This window comes from Megalobrama amblycephala, linkage group LG19 (genome assembly GCF_018812025.1).
Source record: "Megalobrama amblycephala isolate DHTTF-2021 linkage group LG19, ASM1881202v1, whole genome shotgun sequence".
In the NCBI taxonomy this organism is placed as follows: Eukaryota; Metazoa; Chordata; class Actinopteri; order Cypriniformes; family Xenocyprididae; genus Megalobrama; species Megalobrama amblycephala.
The window spans coordinates 33,664,778-33,686,434 of NC_063062.1; the positions used below are offsets into that span (position 1 = coordinate 33,664,778).

At 38.8% G+C, this 21,657-nt stretch overlaps 1 protein-coding gene across 3 annotated transcripts; it reads left to right on the forward strand.

Annotated features, from left to right (window-relative positions):
• Positions 1-6,784: 6,784 nt before the first annotated feature.
• On the forward strand, positions 6,785-12,425 carry LOC125254267 (gastrula zinc finger protein XlCGF49.1-like). 3 transcript variants are annotated; one of them, XM_048168818.1, is made up of 3 exons: positions 6,785-6,942; positions 7,451-7,581; positions 10,679-12,425. In XM_048168818.1, exons 2-3 carry the CDS (start codon positions 7,497-7,499, stop codon positions 11,404-11,406), a joined length of 813 nt encoding a protein of 270 aa, XP_048024775.1. In that variant the 5' UTR covers positions 6,785-6,942; positions 7,451-7,496; the 3' UTR covers positions 11,407-12,425. The 3 variants fall into 3 exon arrangements, with proteins under 3 accessions (XP_048024775.1, XP_048024776.1, XP_048024777.1); XM_048168819.1 differs by having other exon boundaries at positions 6,807-6,963; XM_048168820.1 differs by lacking the exon at positions 6,785-6,942 and adding an exon at positions 9,810-9,838.
• Positions 12,426-21,657: the final 9,232 nt, after the last annotated feature.

Sequence of the window (21,657 nt, forward strand, 5' to 3'; positions counted from 1 at the left end):
CGCCCTCAAGCCATCCTAGATGTATATGACTTTCTTCTTTCTGATGAACACAATCAGAGATATATTAATAAATATCCTGATGCATCCGAGCTTTATAATGGCAGTGAACCAGACCAACGAGTATGAGCTGAAGAAAGTGTCTCCATCCACATTCATCCATCATAAATGTACTTATGTACATGGCTCCAGGGGATTAATAAGCGCCTTATGAAGTGAAGCGATGCTTTTGTGTAAGAAAAATATCTATATTTAACAAGTTATAGAGTTAAATATCTAGCTTCTACCAGACTGCCTTCTGTATTGAATTTATGAAGAAAGTGTAACGCCTCTCGCAGTTCAAAATGCTTACGCTACGTCATAACCTTGTGTAAATGTTAATGTCGCATCGGTTATGCTTGTTTTGTTGAATAGTTGAATACTGAAGACATAGGATGTAGTGTTAGAGTTTTGAACTTTGAGAGGCATTACTCTTTCTTCATAAGTTGAATAGAGGAAGTCTGGTGAGGCCAACTGAGGCAATCATGCACAACTTTTACAAAAGGTTAAAAAAAAAATCACTGATGCTCAAGAAGAACAAACTACATTTAGGAGCCAGAGGAATGTAATCTCCTGAACATGATTATCAGTGCACATTTTTGACTTGTAATAAATCTACACATCAGCAGTACTAAATAAACGCATTGCAGTTTTTATGATCCCAAGATACAGTGCCCTCCACTAATATTGGCACCCTTAGTAATTATGAGCAAAGGTGGCTGTGAAAGTAAATCTGCATCGTTTATCCTTTTGATCTTTCATTCAAAAAATTCCAACCTTTCATTGAAGGAAAAGAATTGAAAATAGGGGGGAAAGCTCATTATGAAATAAATGTTTTTTCTCTAGTTTACGTTGGCCACAATTATTGGCACCCTCCTTTTCTGAGTCTTCACCTATAATACCTGATGAGTTTGGAGATAATTTGGACATAATCTCCAGATCCTTCAGATTTCCAGCTCCATGTTGGTGCTTCTTCTTTTCAGTTCACTCCACTCATTTTCTTTAGTGTTCAGATCAGGGGACTGCGACGACCATGGCCGAAGCTTCATTTTGTGCTCAGTGGCACATTTTTGTGCTGGTTTTGATGTTTGTTTTGGGTCATTGTCCCGATGGATGATCCAACCACAGCCTATTATAAGATTTCTAGCAGAAGTGGTCAGGTTTTGATTTTTTTATCTGTTAGTATTTGATAGAATCCATGATGCCATGTATCTGAACAAGATGTCCAGGACCTCCAGCAGAAAAAATTACAACATTAAAGATCCAGCAGTATATTTAACCGTGGGCATGGGGTACTTTTTATCCATGTGTGCACCAAACCCATCTGGTGGGTTTGCTGCCAAAAAGCTCTTTTTTTTAGTTTCATCTGACCATAGAAGCTTGTCCCGTTTGAAGTTCCAGTCGTGTCTGACAACTGAATATGCTGGAGATTGTTTCTGGATGAGAGCAGAGGATTTTTCTTAAAACCCTCCGGAACATCTTGTGGGGATGTAGGTGCTGTTTGATCATTTTTTTAGGCTTTCTGAGACTCAAGACTCAACTAATCTCTGCAATTCTCCAACTGTGATCCTTTGAGAGTCTTTGGCCACTCAAACTCTCCTCCTCACCGCGCATTAGGATGATTTAGACACACGTCCTCTTCCAGGCAGATTTGTAACATCTTTAGTTGATTGGAACTTCTTAATTATTGCTTTGATGGTGTAAATGGGGATTTTCAATGCTTTAGCTATTTTTTTTACAGCCACTTTCTATTTTGTGAAGCTCAACAATGTTTTGCTGCACATCAGAACTATATTCTTTGGTTTTTCTCATTGTGATGAAAGATTAAGGGAATTTGGCCTTTGTGTTTCCTCATGTTTATACTCCTGTGGAACAGGAAGTCATGGCTGGACAATTTCATGTTCTTGATCACCCTGGTGTGCTTAAAAAAATGTAAATATGAATGGGAATATATTTGACTTATATGAATTTCTAGGGGTGCCAATAACTGTGGCCAATGTGTTTTGGAGAAAAACATATTTATTTCATAATGTGATTTTTTCCCCCCCACTATCAATTATTTTACTTCGATGAACGGTTAGATTTTTGTTTTGTTTTTTGAATGAAAGATCAAAAGAATAAACAATGCAGATTTATTTTCATAGCCACCTTTGCTTATATTTACTAAGGGTGCCAATATTTGTGGAGGGCACTGTAAATATCTAGGATGCAAACATTAACTTTACAATGTTGTTACTTGTTATATTTCGTCTTGTACATTTGAAAATGTTGGATCCAATTGGATTATTATAGACAAACTGTATAGACAAAAACACCTCATTAATCCTTTACAATATCTTTGTATTCTGCAGTGGTTGTAAAGTAGCAAGTTTGAGATTATCTATAGTCAAATAAATGATAATAATCTGGGTTAAAGGATTATTCTACTTTTAAATACACTTTTCCTGATAAATTTACTCACCCCCATGTCATCCAAGATGTTCATGTCTTTCTTTCGTCAGTCGAAAAGAAATGAAGGTTTTTGAGGAAAACATTCCAGGATTTTTCTCCTTATAGTGGATTTCAATGGCTACCAACAGATTGAAGGTCAAAATTACAGTTTCAGTGCAGCTTCAAGGGCTTTAAACGATACCAGACGAGGAATAAGGGTCTTATCTAGCGAATCGATCGGTCATTTTCGAAAAAAATACAACCGTTTATGATTTATAAACAAAATATCGCATTGAACGTATTTTCTGCTCCCGCATTCTTCATAACGCTTACACTCAATGTTCTACGCCTTCCCTATTCTACTTGTCGAACGAACGCGGCGCCAGTTTCGTTTTTTTCCGTAACTTGAATAGGGAAGGCGTAGGACATTCAGCGTAAGCATTATGAAGAATGCGGAAGCGGAAAGTACGTTCAAGGCGATATTTTGTTTATAAAGCATAAACGGTTGTATTTTTTTCGACAATGACCGATCGATTCGCTAGATAAGACCCTTATTATTCATCTGGTATCGTTTAAAGCCCTTGAAGTTGCACTGAAACTGTAATTTTGACCTTCAACCTGTTGGTAGCCATTGAAATCCACTATAAGGAGAAAAATCCTGGAATGTTTTCCTCAAAAACCTTCATTTCTTTTCGACTGACGAAAGAAAGACATGAACATCTTGGATGACATGGGGGTGAGTAAATTTATCAGGAGAAGTGTATTAAAAAGTGGACTAATCCTTTAAGGACAAATAAGAATTAAGTAATTATTTTAATGCTGTCAACGCAAAGATTAATATCCCTATTAGTGCCAAGAGCTTGTCAAGGTTTTATGCTGTTTGTGCAGAATTAATGCAACATACTCACCAGACTGTCTGCGTCGATGGCCTTGTGAGCAGCGCGCCAACACAATACGCAACTGCGCCTCCAGCAACCTGAGTTTGTTTCCCGGCTCAAGGTCCTTTGCCGATCCTGTTCCCCTCTATCCACCCTATGCTTTCATGTCTCATCTAAAGGGTTGGATATTGTTTGAGTTGTTTACAACATCGGTGCCAAATCGATACTTTTAAAATGGTACCGGAGCCTAAATGGTGTCACAGAATCTCCAAACTCCACCTACACGCAGCCACAACGATCGCAATCACCAGAGTTCTAATCACCACCCGCTGTCACCCATTTCATCTGCTTCCATTAAAAGGACTCTTCACACACACTCACTGTCTAGTCTCATCTGACTTACCTTATGTCTCTCCCAGCTTGTTCCCTACCTGACGATTCCTTACCTGCTGTCCCTCTCTTCATCCGAGTCTCCATTCTCAGTGTCATCCATCTCCAGTCTCCTGCTCCGTCTTCTCCTCTAAGTCTTGTGGATTTGCCCTTTAAAGAAAGGAAAAGGAAAGTGTTCGTTATCAATTCATCAGTGACTTGAATAAAGTGTGTGGCAACATACCTGTGTGTGCTGTGTCTTCATTACTCACCTGCTTCACCATTCTCTGATCCCATACTGTTGTGTTTAATAAAGCTTGCCTTTTATCACACTTACCATCTCTCTGGTCTGTGTATCCTGACCAATGGTGCCTGAACCGATACTTTAAAAAAAAAAAGAGCCAAAAAACAACAGTGGGTGACATTAAAGAACAGCTTTTTATTGAAAAAAATTGGACATTATATTAAAAGCTTACTTTATATGTAAATATATGAATATAACTAAAAACACAACAAATTTACATAATTTCACAAAATCTAAGCCTCTGTAATGCTCAATCTCCAGAAGACGAAGATGAGAATACAACACTATTAAAAATTATTAAATAAGACAGCCAACATGCAAAACACTGTGTACTAAACACAAACAATAACGGACAATGAACAGAACAAAGGGGGGAACTTAAATACACAGTGATGATGAACTAAATGATGAACAGGTGTGTAGATGTTATGAGTGTCCATAAAATCTAATGAGTGGTGGGAAACAAAGACAAAGAATCACATGTGATAAATGAAAATAAAAGTCCTTTAAAAGCAAACTGAACATAACCGTAAAATCACACCCCCCTCCTGTAAGGTGCGATGGCAGAGGGAGGGATGGAGGGGGTTTAGGAGGTGGACAAGTAGCTGTTGAAGGGATGGTGATGGATGGATGATTAAATGATGAAGGGTGGTGATAAAAGAGGAGTGATGTGAGGATGACGATGATCCTCTGATGGGAACAGCCCAAAGGCACAGACCCAGGGAGGGAGGAGCCAAGATGGTGTAAAGGCTGACGACTACTGGGGGACGATTGACGGAGATGAGGCCAATGGATCCACAGGCGCAGACGAAGAACCAATGGAATCGAGTGACATCTCTGGCACAGGAGACCTCGCCAATGCCATGTCAATGAGTGTTCAAAATGCTGAATGCTGGAGGCGGAGTACCGGATGGCTGAGGCAAACCCGGTGTGACCGAGGCGACGCTGGAGGAGGAAGGAGGAACCCGCTGCAGCTGTATGGGTGGAGGAATGGAGCGCAGCGGAAGGCCCGTAAATCCGTGGCGAAAGTATAGCGACTACTCACCAAGGGGGAGCCGTTGGGACAAGGGAACCCGGTGGAGCTGCAAGGCCGAGTGTTTCCAGTGGAGCCAAAGGTAGGAGGAGAAAGGCGGAGCCAACAGGCCGAGATAGAGAGAAAAGATCAGAGGCCAGAGGCGGACATCACGGCAGGGAAGCCCTGTGTTGAAGTCACTTAGCCAGTCCTCATTTTCTGCACGCACTCTCACTCTGCACTTCTGGGGCGAGGGTCAGCTCTGTCCTCTTCTCCTCAGTCTCTGGCTGAACCGTCATGGTGGGTGGTAGTTCTCCATCTGTGGGGGGCTCACACAAATTCTCCGCGGTTGATGGTGGTGATTTGGGCTCTGGGTCTGGCTGTGTCCTGGATCGGGGAAGGATGCTCTCCAGACACTGGATGATGGCTTATTTCCAGTTCTATCCAGTGGTGTCTGGGAGGTCAATGGGGTGATGGTAATTTGCCCTGATCCAGAACAGTGACTTCAAGGTTTCTCGCCGTAAGGGCAGGTGATGGCAAGATGACAAAAAATGTAGGTAAAAAACAAAAAATCGCGGCTCTCCTGAGTCACTGCAATAAATTGCACTCTTAAATACATTTTTGGGTTTGGTATTCTGTAACGCTCAGTCCAAAGAAGATGAAGATGATGAGAATATAACACAAGGTTTATTAAATAAGACAGCCAACATGCAAAACAGTGTGTACTAAACACAAACAATACCGGACAATGAACAGAACAAAGGGAGGAACTTGAATACAGGGTGATGATTAACTAAATGACGACCAGATGAGTAGATGTCATGAGAAACTAATAAGTGGTGTGAAACAAAGACAAAGAAATGTGATGAATGAAAACAAACTAAAATTCCATTCCATTTTAATCTCAGACAAAAGTCATTTTTTACTCACTTACTTACTCTTTACTCAAGTTATCAATATTTCAGCAAGTGTTTGGTCTAAAGATAATAAAACTATCATATTTTGTTGATTGACAAACTATTTCAATGTGTCTTGAGATGTTAGGTCACAATGTTATGCATTTGTGAAGATTTTTTCTTGCATTTTTTTAGTGCACCAATCTGCATACTGTAATACAAACATTCAAGTTTGCTCTTTGTCCTAAACAGAATGCAAGGTTTCACAGTTTTGCAAACTGCTTAACCCTCTGGCACTCTTCAGTCCCTTAGTATGAGTGTGACTCCTAAATGAAGAGCACCAGAGGGTTGTACCTCAATCATATTTTCTCTATTATGAATTGGCCCTGTTTTGGACTACATAATGCCAGCAAGGATGCAATGTTTTACTATGGATGTGTTAATGTAACACTCCTCATCTGACGGCACTCAAATCACCAGGCAGACACGAGGAACTGCGTTTCATGTGTTGTTTATTTTTGTAACATAAGGAGAAATATTACTTCTGGCAACAGTGGCCATTACACATAAGAAATAAAAGATTCACCCGCATTTGATTCAAAGCTGTTGTCAGCCATGCTACATGCAAATTACATCTAAACTTCACAAAGCTGGTCATATACAATCACTATCAACTAACCTATCACTACACAACATCACTGAACTTTGAATTCATTGGAAGATCTTATCTATTTTATTATCACTCATGGCAAGTGAGTGATAATATAAGTGTGTATCTCACCAATACTGTATTTCTCTGATATGTATTGTTGTTTGCATGTTTTGTATGTATGTAAATTTCAATGCACTTTTGTGATATAGCAGTGTGCGAGCAGGACTTTTATTTTGGTGTGGTGATGTGACGTCATAGGGGTGCGCCGCGCTCCTGCGTTTGTGTTGCAGCGCGAGTAATGTGAAGCGAATGAATGATTATTGAGTGTATTAATGCTATATCTAACATTAATGAGCGTCATTTATGTGAGTAATATGCATTCACGCGTAAGTAACAGAAAATGTGCGTCTCATTTCGCTCCCTAAATCGTGAATCAGTGTATCGTAAACAAGAATTCAGGCGCTAGTGCTGCTGGAGACTCGAGCTTTACGAGTCATTTGAATCTGTTGATTCGCTAAACGATTCCCTTGATCGAGTCACTGATCAAAACAGTGTTATTATTACAAGAATACAAACGTGTAAAGACAACTTTTATAAACCAATAGCAAGTGTTTTCATTAAAGTGTATAATGTTCAATATAACATCTTTAAATAGCCTCTCTAATATATAACATGCCTAAAGAAGATGTAAAATTTGTGTTTTTTGGGGTAATCAGGTCATTTAAGGCCATTAACTCTCACTCTGACTGACTCCCTCACCAGTGCACTGACTACTGAACTAGGGAGCTGATTGAGACACACCCAGAGATTTACTCTGTATTTAATAGTATTTGTGCTAATTATTCTTAAACGTCAAATTGTCCAAACACACAGGAAAACTCCTGGTTCATCTGAGATCTCGTGACACACTATTATAAAGATGGCATTTATTAAAGAGGAGAGTGAAGACATAAAGATTGAAGAAGCATTCGGTGTGAAACATGAAGAAACTGAAGAACAAACAGGTTAGTTTCATTCTCAAAGCTGAACTCAGTCATTTGATCCTCATTAAAATGTCGGCCTCTACAGAATTTAATGATATTTTTTAAGAATGTCCTAATTAAAGCGGGTATATTTGACAATAAGAGGGTCACCTCATGTGGACAGGCATGTTGAGATCACATGACCAGACTAACTGTATGTGTGTTTGACTTAGGCCGGAAGTAACCGATCAGAGCAGCGGAAACTTGAGCATTAAAACAGCACGATATGTACAAAAATAAAGTTGAACATAAGCCTATACTGTAACATATGCTGATCGTCTGCACAGCGCCGTATCAAGTTGAACACACCTCCTACATTAGGAAAAATAATATGGAAATAGCCTAAACAAAACAGTTATTTTGTGTAAAATTAAATATATCTATTTCTCTAAATCATTGATTTCTCTCTTAATTATGCAGCAGTATCTAACAAAACATTTGCATAAATCAAACCGTAATATGTAAGTGATCAACCTAACGTTTGTTGGCAATAAGTGATATTTTTTCTTCTTCTCATCCTAAATCACTTGCTGCATCATACCAATGTCTTGTAAACATGACTTTATAATACCCACACTTGCTGTCTTCGCACTAGATCACTTGCATCATGTATTTTCAGTATTTAAATGTGTGTAGTACTTTTAATTACCTGATGGGACACACTTGCAACAAAAAATGCAAGTAAACATTTTGCATTTTGAATTCAGTACTTCAATTCAAAATGTGTAACATTTTACTATCAAATTATATGTAATACATAATTAATTTAACTTACACTCTGAAGTTTTTCTCAACATTGCATGATTTCAGGGCACGTGAGTTCCTCAACATAATAAATTATGGGGTATGCTTACCCTCTTGATGCTCTGGAGCGGCATTAGAGATAGTGTGGATTCAGTGTGCATCAAGAGAAAGACCGCAAGTGTGGGTTGAAGGAGACGCTCTTTGTTTCTAAATGGAATGATTAGAAACACCCGTAATAAATAAATTAAGTGTTGATTGAGCATTAGTGATGAACACCTGCTGTTAACAATCATTGAAGGAAAGAGGAACAATAAGAACAGGGGAGAAAAAAACAAGAGATGAGCAGAAAATGAATATTAGTTTTAGATTTTACAAAATGTGCTGTAAAGCAATTCATCGTTTATGCCTTAGCATGATACTTTTGATTTGCAAATTATTATTATCATATGACTGTTTTTGGTGCGATCATAATGTAATAAATTTCAATGTATTGAAAGATTTTGTTTTGAGAGAATTTCTACATGATGAACATTATTACATTGATAATGTAATACATTGTGCAGTTATTACGTTATGAGTTTCTACACACATTCTTCTGACCTCTCCAACATTTTCCAGCGATTCTATACCAAACCATGCTGTTGGTCCAATTAAATATTTTAAATTGTAGTAGCAAATGTTTATTTGTCACTGTCCCGAAATAAAAAAAAATTTTATTGAAAGGGTAAATAAACAAAATACAGACCACAATGAGTTGACATTTTATCACCTTACTTTTAACACATCAACTCCAACACAGGATATTTGGTCAAAAATACCTTATTTTAAATTAAGAAAACACAGAATACATTTAAGTAATATTCTGCATAAGAAAGCGTCTTGATGTGGTGAAAGTCTGCTAAGTCCCCATGCGTCATATCCAACATCATTTACATCGCAGTATTTTAAATATATCTGTACAGCTTTCAGTAGGAGGACTGCTTAAAGTTATTGACACAACCTATAAAGATATAAATGGATGCATGAGGAAATAACAACCTTGATGTGCTTTAAGTTTCAAGGGTTATTAAAAGGCAATAAATCCCCGAAAGAGGCTGACACCAAGAACTTTGTGTTCAGGTCTGATTAAGCATTCCATAAAAAAAATCAATCTAATCTAACCGTATTTCACACAGATATGAAATGAGGAAGCAGGTAAATATGGGCTTAACTGGAATATAAAAACTCAAACATGAAACCAATGAAAACGTGATCCCATAATTCAGCAAAATACCAGCTCATAAAGCCGTTTATGAAAAATTTTAGTGCTCAATACTCACCACAATGTCTTGAAACTTATATTAATTAAAGACATAAAGCTATAAATACCACAATGCAAATTTTTGTTTTTTGGGATAATTATATAGTAATCCGTTGAGCCAATATTGGTCAATTTCCACAATTTTTAAATTTAATTTGTTTTATAGTGCCCGAATCTGCCGAAGAACCTGACAAGGCAAGCACATTTTAATAATCTATATCTGTATGAGTTTGTTTGAAGCACTTAAGATGACGCATTCTCATGTTTTGAGCAGATTGGGTCCTCTTTTTCTCCTGCAGCAGTTAACTATTTTGATGTGTTTTGTCCATAAATATTAGTCATTCTTACTGTAAAATGATGTGACTGGTGGATGTTTTCTTATCAGCAATTATGTTCGACATTGATTATTGTTTTATTTTATTGATTAGCTTATGCACCCCTAATGTCAGTGATATTAACTTGTAGAGTTGTGCAGTTTTTTCCAGTTGTGAGGAAATATAAAAAAGTATCATCGATATAACAATAAAATCAAATAATAATGTCCCTCAGAGAAGGAGAAAATCAGAGGACCTAATACTGAGCCCTGTGGCACTCCATACCCCATGTCAGATGAGACGTCTGTTCATTTACACACAGAAAATGGTAGATGTCGGATACTGCTAACATTATTCTTAAGCTATCCAATAGATTGTTGTGTTGTCAAAAAACCTAAATGCACTAGAAGAGAGATGTAACTTTAATGAGCACAGTTTCTGTGCTACAGTGGGGTTTATATCCTGACAGAAATACTATTTCAGTGCAAAACTAAACATAGTTGAGAGGACACTATTTTTCTAATATTTTAGACATGAATTGCTGATTTGGCATCAGTCTTTAATAAACCGGTTTTCTTGGGTCAAGCTGTGTAACACCTCTCTCAGTAGTGTAGTGTATATATTATACATGCTGTTGGTTTTTATGCTTTGTTGTTTTTGATGCCTCTTGCTTTTGCCATTAAACTGGTGTAAACTTATATTTGTATTTTTTTCGCTTTAGACCTGATGGTGCTGAAAGAGGAGAGTCAAGAACTGAATAACGTGGAAGTGAAAGATGAGAAACATGATCTCACGATTGGAGAAAAATCCACACCGACTGAAATGACTTGCTCACAAAAAGGAGCCCAGAAGACCAGATCTAGAAGGAATTACACCTGCAGTCAGTGCGGAAGGAGTTGCGATCATAAACGAAACTTTGAAGCCCACATGAGAAGTCACACTGGAGAAAAGCCTTTCACATGCCAAGAGTGTGGAAAAAGTTTCAGTCAAAAACAAAACCTCAAAGCCCACATGAGAAGTCACACTGGAGAGAAACCTTTCACATGCCAAGAGTGTGGAAAGACTTATACATATAAAGGAAACCTTGAGGTCCACATGAGAGTTCACACTGGAGAGAAGCCTTACGCCTGCAATTACTGTGGGAAGGGTTTCGCTCAAAACGGAAACCTCGAGGTCCACATGAGGCTTCACACCGGAGAGAAGCCTTTCACGTGTGTTCAGTGTGAGAAGAGTTTCACGTATCACAGAGACCTGAAACGCCATATGCAGACTCACTCTGGGAAGAAACTTCAGTGTTCTGAATGTGGCATGGTGTTTACGAAAACGATAAGTTTAAAAAATCACATGCGCCTTCACTCTGGGCAAAGACAGTTTAAATGTGAGGATCAGTATGAGGATAAAAAAAAGGCTTTTGCCGTCATCACACTTGCAGAAACACCTAAAAAGTAATGCGGATGTGAGACACTATTAGTGTTTGTTGTTTTAAATGGCTGAAAATAAGTTTCTGTGTAAAATTGAGACTATGAACATGCTGCTGCTTGACTGTCGACCAAATCTGACTGTCCACCTTCATGACAATTTCTTTTATTTGCATTTTTCACCTCTTTATACTTTGCCTTGAAGCTGTTTACTTTCTTTTGTCGTACATATGAACAGCTGTGTCCACACATGACCACCTCCTTTGCTAGAGATTCATAATATTCCATATAAAATTTAAAATATTGAGCGATAGTTGTAGATGGCCTCTAATTTTGATTGTTCGGAGGCTTGCACCATTTTATATATTGATATATTAGTTAAACTTCTGTCTTCCTGTGAAATGTTATGATGTAAAAGAAAGATTTTAAATAAAACAACTTAGACTGAAAGAAATAAATATTATGCATTATTTGATTCAGCTTTAGTTAGAGAATGCACTGGTAAACAGTTTTGTCTTTTAAAATGGCCACTGAGTTGTGGGGCCGGGGCTAGTCTATGGCTGTGAATTCAGACATGCTTCTTTTGACAGGTACTGAAATTGCTTTTGAATGTGGTCATGCGTACTTTGTGTAAAGGGAGATGTGGTACTGACCACACATTTTACAAGATTAGATGTTTGTCAGTAAAGGCCCCGGTATACTTCAAATGAAATCGAAGAACGAACTGATGTGACGTCATTTGAAACAAAATCAGGCCAAAACGAAATTCGTTTTGTGTTCTTTTTGGAAGTTCGAAACGGCTTGCCAAAGCGAACTTTCGGGAAAAGTTCGCTTCAGCTGCAAAACACCTTTGTACTACCATTAGTCAGTGACGATGACGTAACAAGAGGTGTGCGCTGAGGCTCCGCCTTTACTTGTGTGGGACGCGTCTTTGACTCATTTCGTGTGTTTGAGTTCGTCGAGGTAAGATCTCCGTGGGTGAAAACATGAACACACTGGATAGCCACTTTATAGTACATGAAGTTGTGCTTCTGATGAAATGAGGCCCTAACACTGTTTTTCGTATTTGATACTGTAAAGCTGCTTGCTTTTAAGCAATCTATTGAATAAAGTGCTATGTGACGCTTTTCTAATGCTTTCTATAATAAATGCTTGCTGTTTTCTCATTTTTGTTGCGTTTATTTTGTTACTGAGAAGACAGTGTACAGCACATATTTACATATTCATCTAAACGTCGCTCTCAGCAGTGTGGGCGTCGTCAGATGTTCGTTTACAGTATATCGCTGGTCACGCATTTCGAACATCGTTTTACCCCTAAATGAAGAACGAAAAAGAACTTTGTTTGAAGTATACTGGGACTTTAATGCTCGGGATCTGTTGTGCAGCAAATCCTCCGCCCTCGTTCTGTCAGTCATCTCTCCTTATTCACATGATAAGTGAAATCTGCTGGACTTAGCTGTGACTCTGGTCTGGTGGGGTTAAATTTTAGCCTAGTTTGTATAGGGCTGCAGCGCTGCACGATTTAGAGAAAAATCTGATTGCGATTTTTCTGGTTAAAATTGTGATATGTGATTTATAAAAACAATAGCAGGCTTGATTTGCTTGTTTGTAGGGCCCCAAAATGTGTGCTAATATATTAATAAAACTATTATTATTATTATCATTATTGGTAAATAAAAATATTAAACCAAATAAGAGACATTACCATTGTAATAACTTCCAATACTAAAAAAGAGTATTTAAGGATAAATATAACTGTAATAATTCAACAATATTTTTATTTTACAGAAAACTGAAAAATGCAGGGTTGCCTGTTCACAAGCAAGTAGCCTATGACTATAATTAATTAGAAAGGTCTAAGGATTTATTATAAATATTATATTATTTTGACAAAAATATCATTTTATTATATGAATAATCTCTTTATTTTGTCAAGAGGTATGCAAAATCAAGTATTTAATATGAAAGTCCATGTATTTAATATGAAATATGTGCCTCTTATGCATCCACTGTTGAAAAAAAAAACCTTGTACACTGGAGAAAAACATTGATTATGTTTCCCTCAAAGTTTAAAAGGGTCTGTTTCATACTGGATGCCGGAGGGCGCCCTTGAGCAGATACTCCAAATATGTCTAGCAGAAGTACCAGGAAATCCCCTATAGGCATCATACTATCACTGTGACTGAATAAAAAGAAGTTAGAAACGTTTTTATTGATTAAACATGAATATAATAAACACACGACTACGGCAATATATGGTTTATCTGTGTTTTTCAAGCCTTCTCAGTTATTTTCATCATAAAAAACTGAATTTCTGTCAGGACCACTATCGTCAAATATGATTGATAATGCATAGAATTTGTATTGGTGGTATGGTGGTTCTTTTCTGGGCAAGATCTCCCTGCGCATCCATGCAGCCTAGCATTTATAAGAGCAGGGAGAGCAGAACAGAACCAATATATGCAGATGTCATTAAATGTCATAATTTAGCACGTACACATATTTCAAGAATTAGTTTTATTCAGGGGAATAATAAGGCCAATCCTGACTGAAGAGAGGAGGAGCTGGGGATGGAGGAGGGTCATTAGCTCCTGAGAAATGCAACAGCTGCTGATAATACTGAGGAGCTTATATATAGATGCTGTGATAGGCGTCATATTCCTATAGGTTGACGTAAGTCACCTGGGAGTCAGCTGATGCAAGCTTGACTGACGTGACCTGCCAGAACTGACGCTAATGCTGGATTTATATAATGCAATGCTTATCAATCTAATCAATGCTAATCTAAACGCTATTTCAAATACTTGACTGTCATTATAAAGTGAGTTTGGAGTAAAAACATGTAATTAGGGCTCGAGCACCGATGGTGTGAGGACCCTATTGTATCACAGTCTTTGTGGGCCTTTGCACACGTGTCAGAAGTAGTGAAAATTTACCTCTGATATGGGTTTCAGAATTAGGTATGGCAAAATGGCTTAATATATAAAATTTCAATTAAGCACTCTTCGCTTTATATTTCACGTACAAGTATGAAATTCAGTACACACATGTAACTGTCCATTACCTGCAAAAAATCCCTGGGGGCAAAATCTGAAAACCCAACAAGAAGTGAGATATTTCGATTTTTTTTTTTTTTTTTTTTTTTTTTTGCCATTTCAGATGGAGATTCATTTGTTACTGATCACAAAGTCATTTGTTACTGATCACTGGCATTTGCAGTAAAGAAGGGCTTTGTAGCTTCTCAAGGTCAAGGTACTATTTATTGTCTTCCTTAAAAGAAATTTGTTTTGAATGAGAGAACTGCAACATCAACCCTTCACCCTCCTCCCCCAAAAAAACATATATTATACAAACCATCTCTATAACTCCCTATAAAAAATAAAAAAATCCTATAAAACCTATCAAAAACAGTATTGTTTTAATTCATAAATTACTTAAATGAAAAAACACACAACACCTCTATTTGCATGATCTACAAACCATTAAAGGGTTAGTTCACCCAGAAATGAAAATTCTGTTATTAATTACTCACCCTCATGTCGTTACACACCCGTAAGACCTTCGTTCATCTTCAGAACATAAAGTAAGATATTTTTGATGAAATCCGATGGCTCAGTGAGGCCTGCATTGAAAGCAAAGCCACCAAACCTCTCAAGATCATAAAGGAATGGCTGATTTCAAAACACTGCTTCCTGAAGCTTCTGAGCTTTATGAATCTTTTGTTTCGAATCAGTGACTTGGATCTCCAGTCAAACGGCTAAACTGCTGAAATCACGTGACTTTGGCACTCCAATTCACTGATTCGATTTGTAAAGCTCCAAAGCAGTTTTGAAATTGGCCCATATAGATATTGTTGAAAAGTCATTATTTTGTTTTTGTGGCGCGCGCAAAAAAAACTTGTCGTTTTATAATATTAAGGTAGAACTACTGAACTCACACGAACTGATTCAAATATGTTTTTAGTCGGGGTGCAATGGTTCTCGGTATAAAATCGAACCGTACGGTTCTCCACTTACGGTTCGGTACGCACTTGCACCGCGGTCCATCTCGAATGACGACGCATATATTGGTTAATATGGTTTTTTTAAAATAGCAACGTGGAAAACAGTTCAGATAATGTATGTTTCAGTCGATGGATGCGCAAAACGTTACAACAACGATAATCAAAAAGCGTGGACAAAACAGTCACTCTTTGTAAACTGTTAACTGCGAGTGCCGTATGCTCTAATGTCCAGTCATTTACGCCGTTATCACCCGGGTGTTGATAGCGCGCGAGCGCAGGTGAGACCTGAACAGCACACGTTTCTATCTGTGTTTAAACTAAACTCATTTAAGCCTTGCTGATTTAAACCTTCAGGAACAAGACGAACTCGCACGCCTGTGAGAAGATTTGTGTGCGCTCATCCGAAGCGCGCACACGCTTATTTCAGTCAGCGCGCAAATACTGACTTCTCTTTCAAGTCTTGCGCTTCAGCGGACACATTCATTCAAAAATTATGTCAACATGCCCGTCTTGGCGAGAATCCTAGCAAACATAGTCAGTTATGTCTTAAGTGAACGTATATTAGTCGAGAAAGACAGCGCATGTGTAACAGTATATGTACTGGATCGTGCATGTATTATAGGGAAACAAAACTATTCCTTCTGCCTGTTTTTAATGTTAAATCAAACAACAAATAACAAATAAATCACTCACTGCTCTTGACTGAATAGTTTTTGTAACTTCAATAATGATTAATCTTTATTTATTTTATACAGTAAAGATAATATGCAGTGTTATTTTATATTTGATTAATTTATCCATTTTCTGTACCTGAAAACTACTGTTAGAGACCTGAAAAACCTGAAAAGCACTGTTTATTTTATTTGAATATTTGCTTTATTGTACTTATTTGTGATGTTGCTTGTAGTTTGATTGTTTGTTCTTATTTTCTTTATTTTTATTTGACAGTATTCCCATTTTCCCTAAACATAGCACATACTGAACCGTACCGAAACCGTGACCCTAAAACCGTGATACGAACCGAACCGTGAGCAATTTGAATCGTTGCATCCCTAGTTTTTAGTACCTTTATGGACCTTGAGAGGTTCAGTGGCTTTGCTCTCAATGCAGGCCTTACTTGATTATGCATTTATATATTTATGAAGAAAATAGATGAACAGAGTCACTTTTCATGTTCAACACCATACAAAGCAGATGAATGTTTGTTTTCCCCCGCAGTGACAGCAGAGGCCACTAAAAAACCTTTGTGCCTGAAAAAACAAATATGGACAATGTTAGAGCTGGGCAAAAATATTTATTTAATCTATTCTCATTTTTATGAACCAATATCGATTCTTAAATCTCAAAAATCAATCTTTTGGTCTATGCTGTTTTCAGTTGGTGAATGAACAGAACATTTAATTGGCAATGTCACATAATGTTACATTTATCTTGAAACTTAATAGCCAGCTAGAAAAATAACTCTAGAGAGGAGCATTTTGCTAAATATATGCACCATATTACATATTCATAATATTTTATATTGTTGTTTGATGTTTAATGCTGTTTGAATAATTCCATCAAGTTTTTATGACAGCCACTATTATTTTTATTTAAAAAAAACAGGAGTAGAAACATAATTATGTAATTTATTATTATAATTGTAATAACATGGACTTAAACTGGGTGCTCTGTGCATAATCAAAATTAGGTTTTGCGTCTTTGTCTCAGACAGACAACTTATCGTGGCAGTTTTAATTTTATTCTGGCTGTCAGGCTGAACCTGCGCTCTGCTGCCTAACTGACTGACTGAAATGCATCAATAAGCTAAAGGACTTTAAACCTTTTGACACATATGACATACACTCGATTCAATTTTAAGAGAGAATATTATATGAATAAATTTAGAGGCTCTTCAACATGAACCCATACAAAACAGCGCACATCCGTGTTCATCGGTTTGTGTTGTGCATTTCAATTAAAATAATTTAAATTATTGAAAAAAAATAAATGTAATTTTGTAAGAAATTGTAGTCTGCCTCGACCCAGATTCCACGCCAAAGTATATTTTTAGAATGAGCTCATCCCCAAAATGGCTTAATTATCAAAGAGAAGAGAGTCAACTGGTATATTGTTTATGTACCATTTGGGTTGATAAAATCCTGGACAAATGGTCATTAATTTTAGAATGGGAATGGGCGTGGGATACAGGGAACCATCTCAGACAATGAGGTGTCACAACTTATTAACATACAGACCACAGCTGTTAAAACATGAGAAACTACATTTACATGAAGAGTGGTAAACTGTAAACAGGATAAAAGGTTTGAGATTTGGATGTTCTGGGTTCATTCTGACTCCGATGAACCCAAGGTGGTATGTCACGAGGTGACAAAAAAATTCCAACTGTCAAGGCGGAACTAATGTTCGCCGCGATTGCCTCCCGCCAGACCAATAACAACGGAACACCGGGCTAGTTCCAGTTTAGCGAAAAATCCCCGCGAATGGGGTGATTAGTGAAGATTGCCGGCAGCGGTGCACATGGGGACACGTTGCCCTTAGGGTAGGATAAAAGGAGAGAGGATGCACTAAAAGGGGTTTTTTGTTTCTTTTGTTTGGGGACTGTGAATCTCGGAGGAAGAGTGAGCGGTGGAGAAGAGGAAGTGGGACTGGCAATCAGTCACGGCATTGTGAGTTTGGGAGAGAGAGCAAACTCACAATGCCGGAAGGAGGAAATCGCTGGACAGTAAGATTGTTTGGGAGAGACTGTGAGTAGTTCAATCGATCTCAATCCTCTTCCTTGTTTATGGGACTTTCTAACGTGAATGCCAGGTCAGAAATGGGCGACGGCCATCTATATATGTATTTCCCACTGAGTGTTGAATTGCAGTGATGAAGTGATGTGATGCACTGTTTTGATGTGTGAAGTGTGAACTTAAACCCGCCGGGTGTCCACTGCTTACCTGAGCTTTCTGTCACGTTCTAAGATGTAAGAAGAGGTTAACACTGCTGTAAGTTCTCTGTCTGTCATTGTTGAAGAAGAGGATTACGTATCTGTGTATTTACCTGCCTGCTTGCAGTGAACTTCTCCCATTGTAAGCTCTGTGTCTGCCAGTCCTTCAAGAGGAAGTTATACTTGAATACTCCCCTGATTGCTTTGCAGTGAAGTTCCTCCAGCTGTAAGTTCTCTGTCTATCATTGTTGAAGAGGAGGATTACGTATCTGTGTATTTACCTGCCTGCTTTGCAGTGGACCTCTCCCATTGTAAGCTCTGTGTCTGCCAGTCCTTCAAGAGGAAGTTATACCTGAATACTCACCTGATTGCTCTGCAGTGAAGCTCTTCCAGCTCCCTTCAAGAGGAAGTCATACCTGAATATTCACCTGATTGCTTTGCAGTGAAGCTCCTCTAGCTGTAAGTTCTCTGTCTGTCATTGCTGAAGAAGAGGATTACGTATTTGTGTATTCACCTGCCTGCTTGCAGTGAACATCTCCCATTGTAAGCTCTGTGTCTGCCAGTCCTTCAAGAGGAAGTTATACCTGAATACTCACCTGATTGCTTTGCAGTGAAGCTCCTCCAGCTGTAAGTTCTCTGTCTGTCATTGTTGAAGAAGAGGATTACGTATCTGTGTATTTACCTGCCTGCTTTGCAGTGAACATCTCCCATTGTAAGCTCTGTGTCTGCCAGTCCTTCAAGAGGAAGTTATACCTGAATACTCACCTGATTGCTTTGCAGTGAAGCTCCTCCAGCTGTAAGTTCTCTGTCTGTCATTGTTGAAGAAGAGGATTACGTATCTGTGTATTTACCTGTCTGCTTTGCAGTGAACTTCTCCCATTGTAAGCTCTGTGTCTGCCAGTCCTTCAAGAGGAAGTCATACCTGAATACTCGCTTGATTGCTTTGCAGTGAAGCTTCTCCAGCTGTAAGTTCTCTGTCTGTCATTGTTGAAGAAGAGGAGTACGTATCCAAAACACGTACCTTAACTGTTCCATCACAAACCCTCCGGTCGTAAGTCCCGACCCGTCCTCCCTCTGGGAAGAAGGGAGTACGTCACCCGAAATACGTACCTGAACGGTCCTACAGCAGTCTCCTTCCAGTGTGAGCCCCGATCCATCTCTCCCATTGAAAGACAGCGAAGCCACTCACCAGAGCACCCCCCTATATCGCACTCTGTGGGTCTCCGGCGGGTCCGCAGGACGGAACGACCCTGCCCAGAAGACTCACTATTTTTAGATTCCCTTTTTATACTCAATAAATACGGTATTACTTGAAGCCTTGTCTGTCGTCCTTGTCTGGCCTTTGTCCGACTCCCCAAGGGTGGTACGGGTTCTAGGGGTGGGTGTAGCCTGAAAGGCCTGCCCCGTGACAGGTACGTGTACTTTGTCACTGCTACGCTGCAATAAACTTCTTCATCAAGATCTTCAACATCCTCATAATTTTTTCTTACAATTTTCTATGTTTTTTGTATCAGTATTTATTTATTTAACTTCCTTTAAGGTGCTCTAAGGGATGTCACGCGTTTTTAGGCCAAACATTTTTTGTCACATACAGCAAACATCTCCTCACTATCCACTAGCTACCTGTCCCCTGAACACACTGTAAAAAAACGCCGTCTCTGTAGTCACCACAAGCTCCAAAAACGGCAACAAAAACAAACTGGTGCAGTCTGGACCACGAATAAACGATAAACAGAGCTCCAGCCAATATGCAAGCTACTTCCATTTTAAATGCGCGTTCATGACTGTTTCAGGAAGCACGGAGGGGAGGGGGGGGAGGAGGAGGAGGAGGGAGGGTCTAGCTAGCCTCTGTTTTGTTTGACAACACGTGCTGATTTGACAACACCACGTGAAGAATTCCAACTTGAAGCTGAATTGGGCCGACACTCTGACAAACTTGTCTCTTACTGAGGGGTTTTCCAGTTATTGAGTGGATCTGGTAGGTAGATGGCGTAGTCGTGGTCTTGAGCTTGAGCTTGAGCTGACGGCAAAGGGTGCCAGAGATGAAGTTGCCTGCTGACCCAGAATCGAGGAGTGCGTTGACTGGAATGGAATTGGGGATGTGGAGATTACATTACTGAAGCTGTCAGGTACACAGACGGAGGCAGACAGGTAGGTGAATAACAGGTTGTTTATTAATAGACAGAGGCACAGATCTTGCAGAGGAGATAACTGGTGAGTAGAGATACTGAAGCACGTTGGAAATGGAACTTAGTTGGAGTGGTAACCCAATGTCTCTATTGCTGGAGTTGAGAGTGGAAGGAAGGCTGGCAGGCGATGGATGGTGGGTGACAGTGGATGGAACACAGAAGACGGATGACACTGGTAGGTAACAGGGAAGTAGTCCATATGGCAAGTAGATACATAGAGACATCAACTGACGAGACAAGACCATGTGGTGGAGTGTTCATGGGGTTTAAGTAGCGAAGTGCTGAAGAGTGCTAACAAAGGTGATGGCTTTCAGGTGCAGGTGATTGGTGAGTGAGTGCAGGTAAAGAACCAGAGGGATGCTGGGAAATGGAGTCTGGGGAAGGTGAGACGGACAGTGACTGTGACAGCCACATTCCAGGCAACCCATAACCCGTGAAAGTGCACTGGAACAGCAGTCAAACCTGTGACTTCCCACCCATGAACTCCCAGTTACGCATTCTGATGTCACATAGCCCGCAAAACAACCATGGCAGCCCCTACAGCTGCAGTGTTTATGCAAGTGGTACACAGAGAGAAATAGACTTTAGGACAATATAACGTTGCAATCAAATTATTAATAATATAATAATGATAAATAATTCACACACGATTATGTATTACTATGTTATGTGTCTGAAATGATAAGCCCCGTAAGGTCCGCCATGCTGGTCTGTTTATATCTAGCTACCACAATTCCTTGCACTCAGGTGAGTCGTGGTTTGAAGTCGTGACTTACGGGCTCAAAAACCTGCCTAGAATGCATGAAAGAATTAAGAAATGGGATGAATTAACTTGTGTACTGTAGTGTTATACGGTGGTGTTTCTGTAGCAAATTTTATGAATCTGCTTCAATTAACACATGCAGCCTTATTCACATAACCTTTTGCCTTAGTATTAAAACATGAGTTCATAAGGATATGTAGGGATATATAATCATAATAATTGTAGAAATTATTGTGGAATGGTCAGTTGAAGTGCTTGTGAACTGAGGATTATTACAAATTGAATACGCCCAAAAACTACACATGTAAATATGTATTCGCATTATGATTTATTCTTATCAAAGAAGCGAATGACACTGCGCAAGGGGTTTGCCCTATATTTGAATCAGAAGACGA

What these genes read in the sequence shown, in the direction of transcription:
- LOC125254267 (XM_048168818.1), top strand. Translation starts at nt 7,497, where the DNA reads ATGGCATTTATTAAAGAGGAGAGTGAAGACATAAAGATTGAAGAAGCA. An exon ending in AGAAACTGAAGAACAAACAG is followed by an intron (nt 7,582 to 10,678) that starts GTTAGTTTCATT and finishes TTTTCGCTTTAG; the next exon opens with ACCTGATGGTGCTGAAAGAG.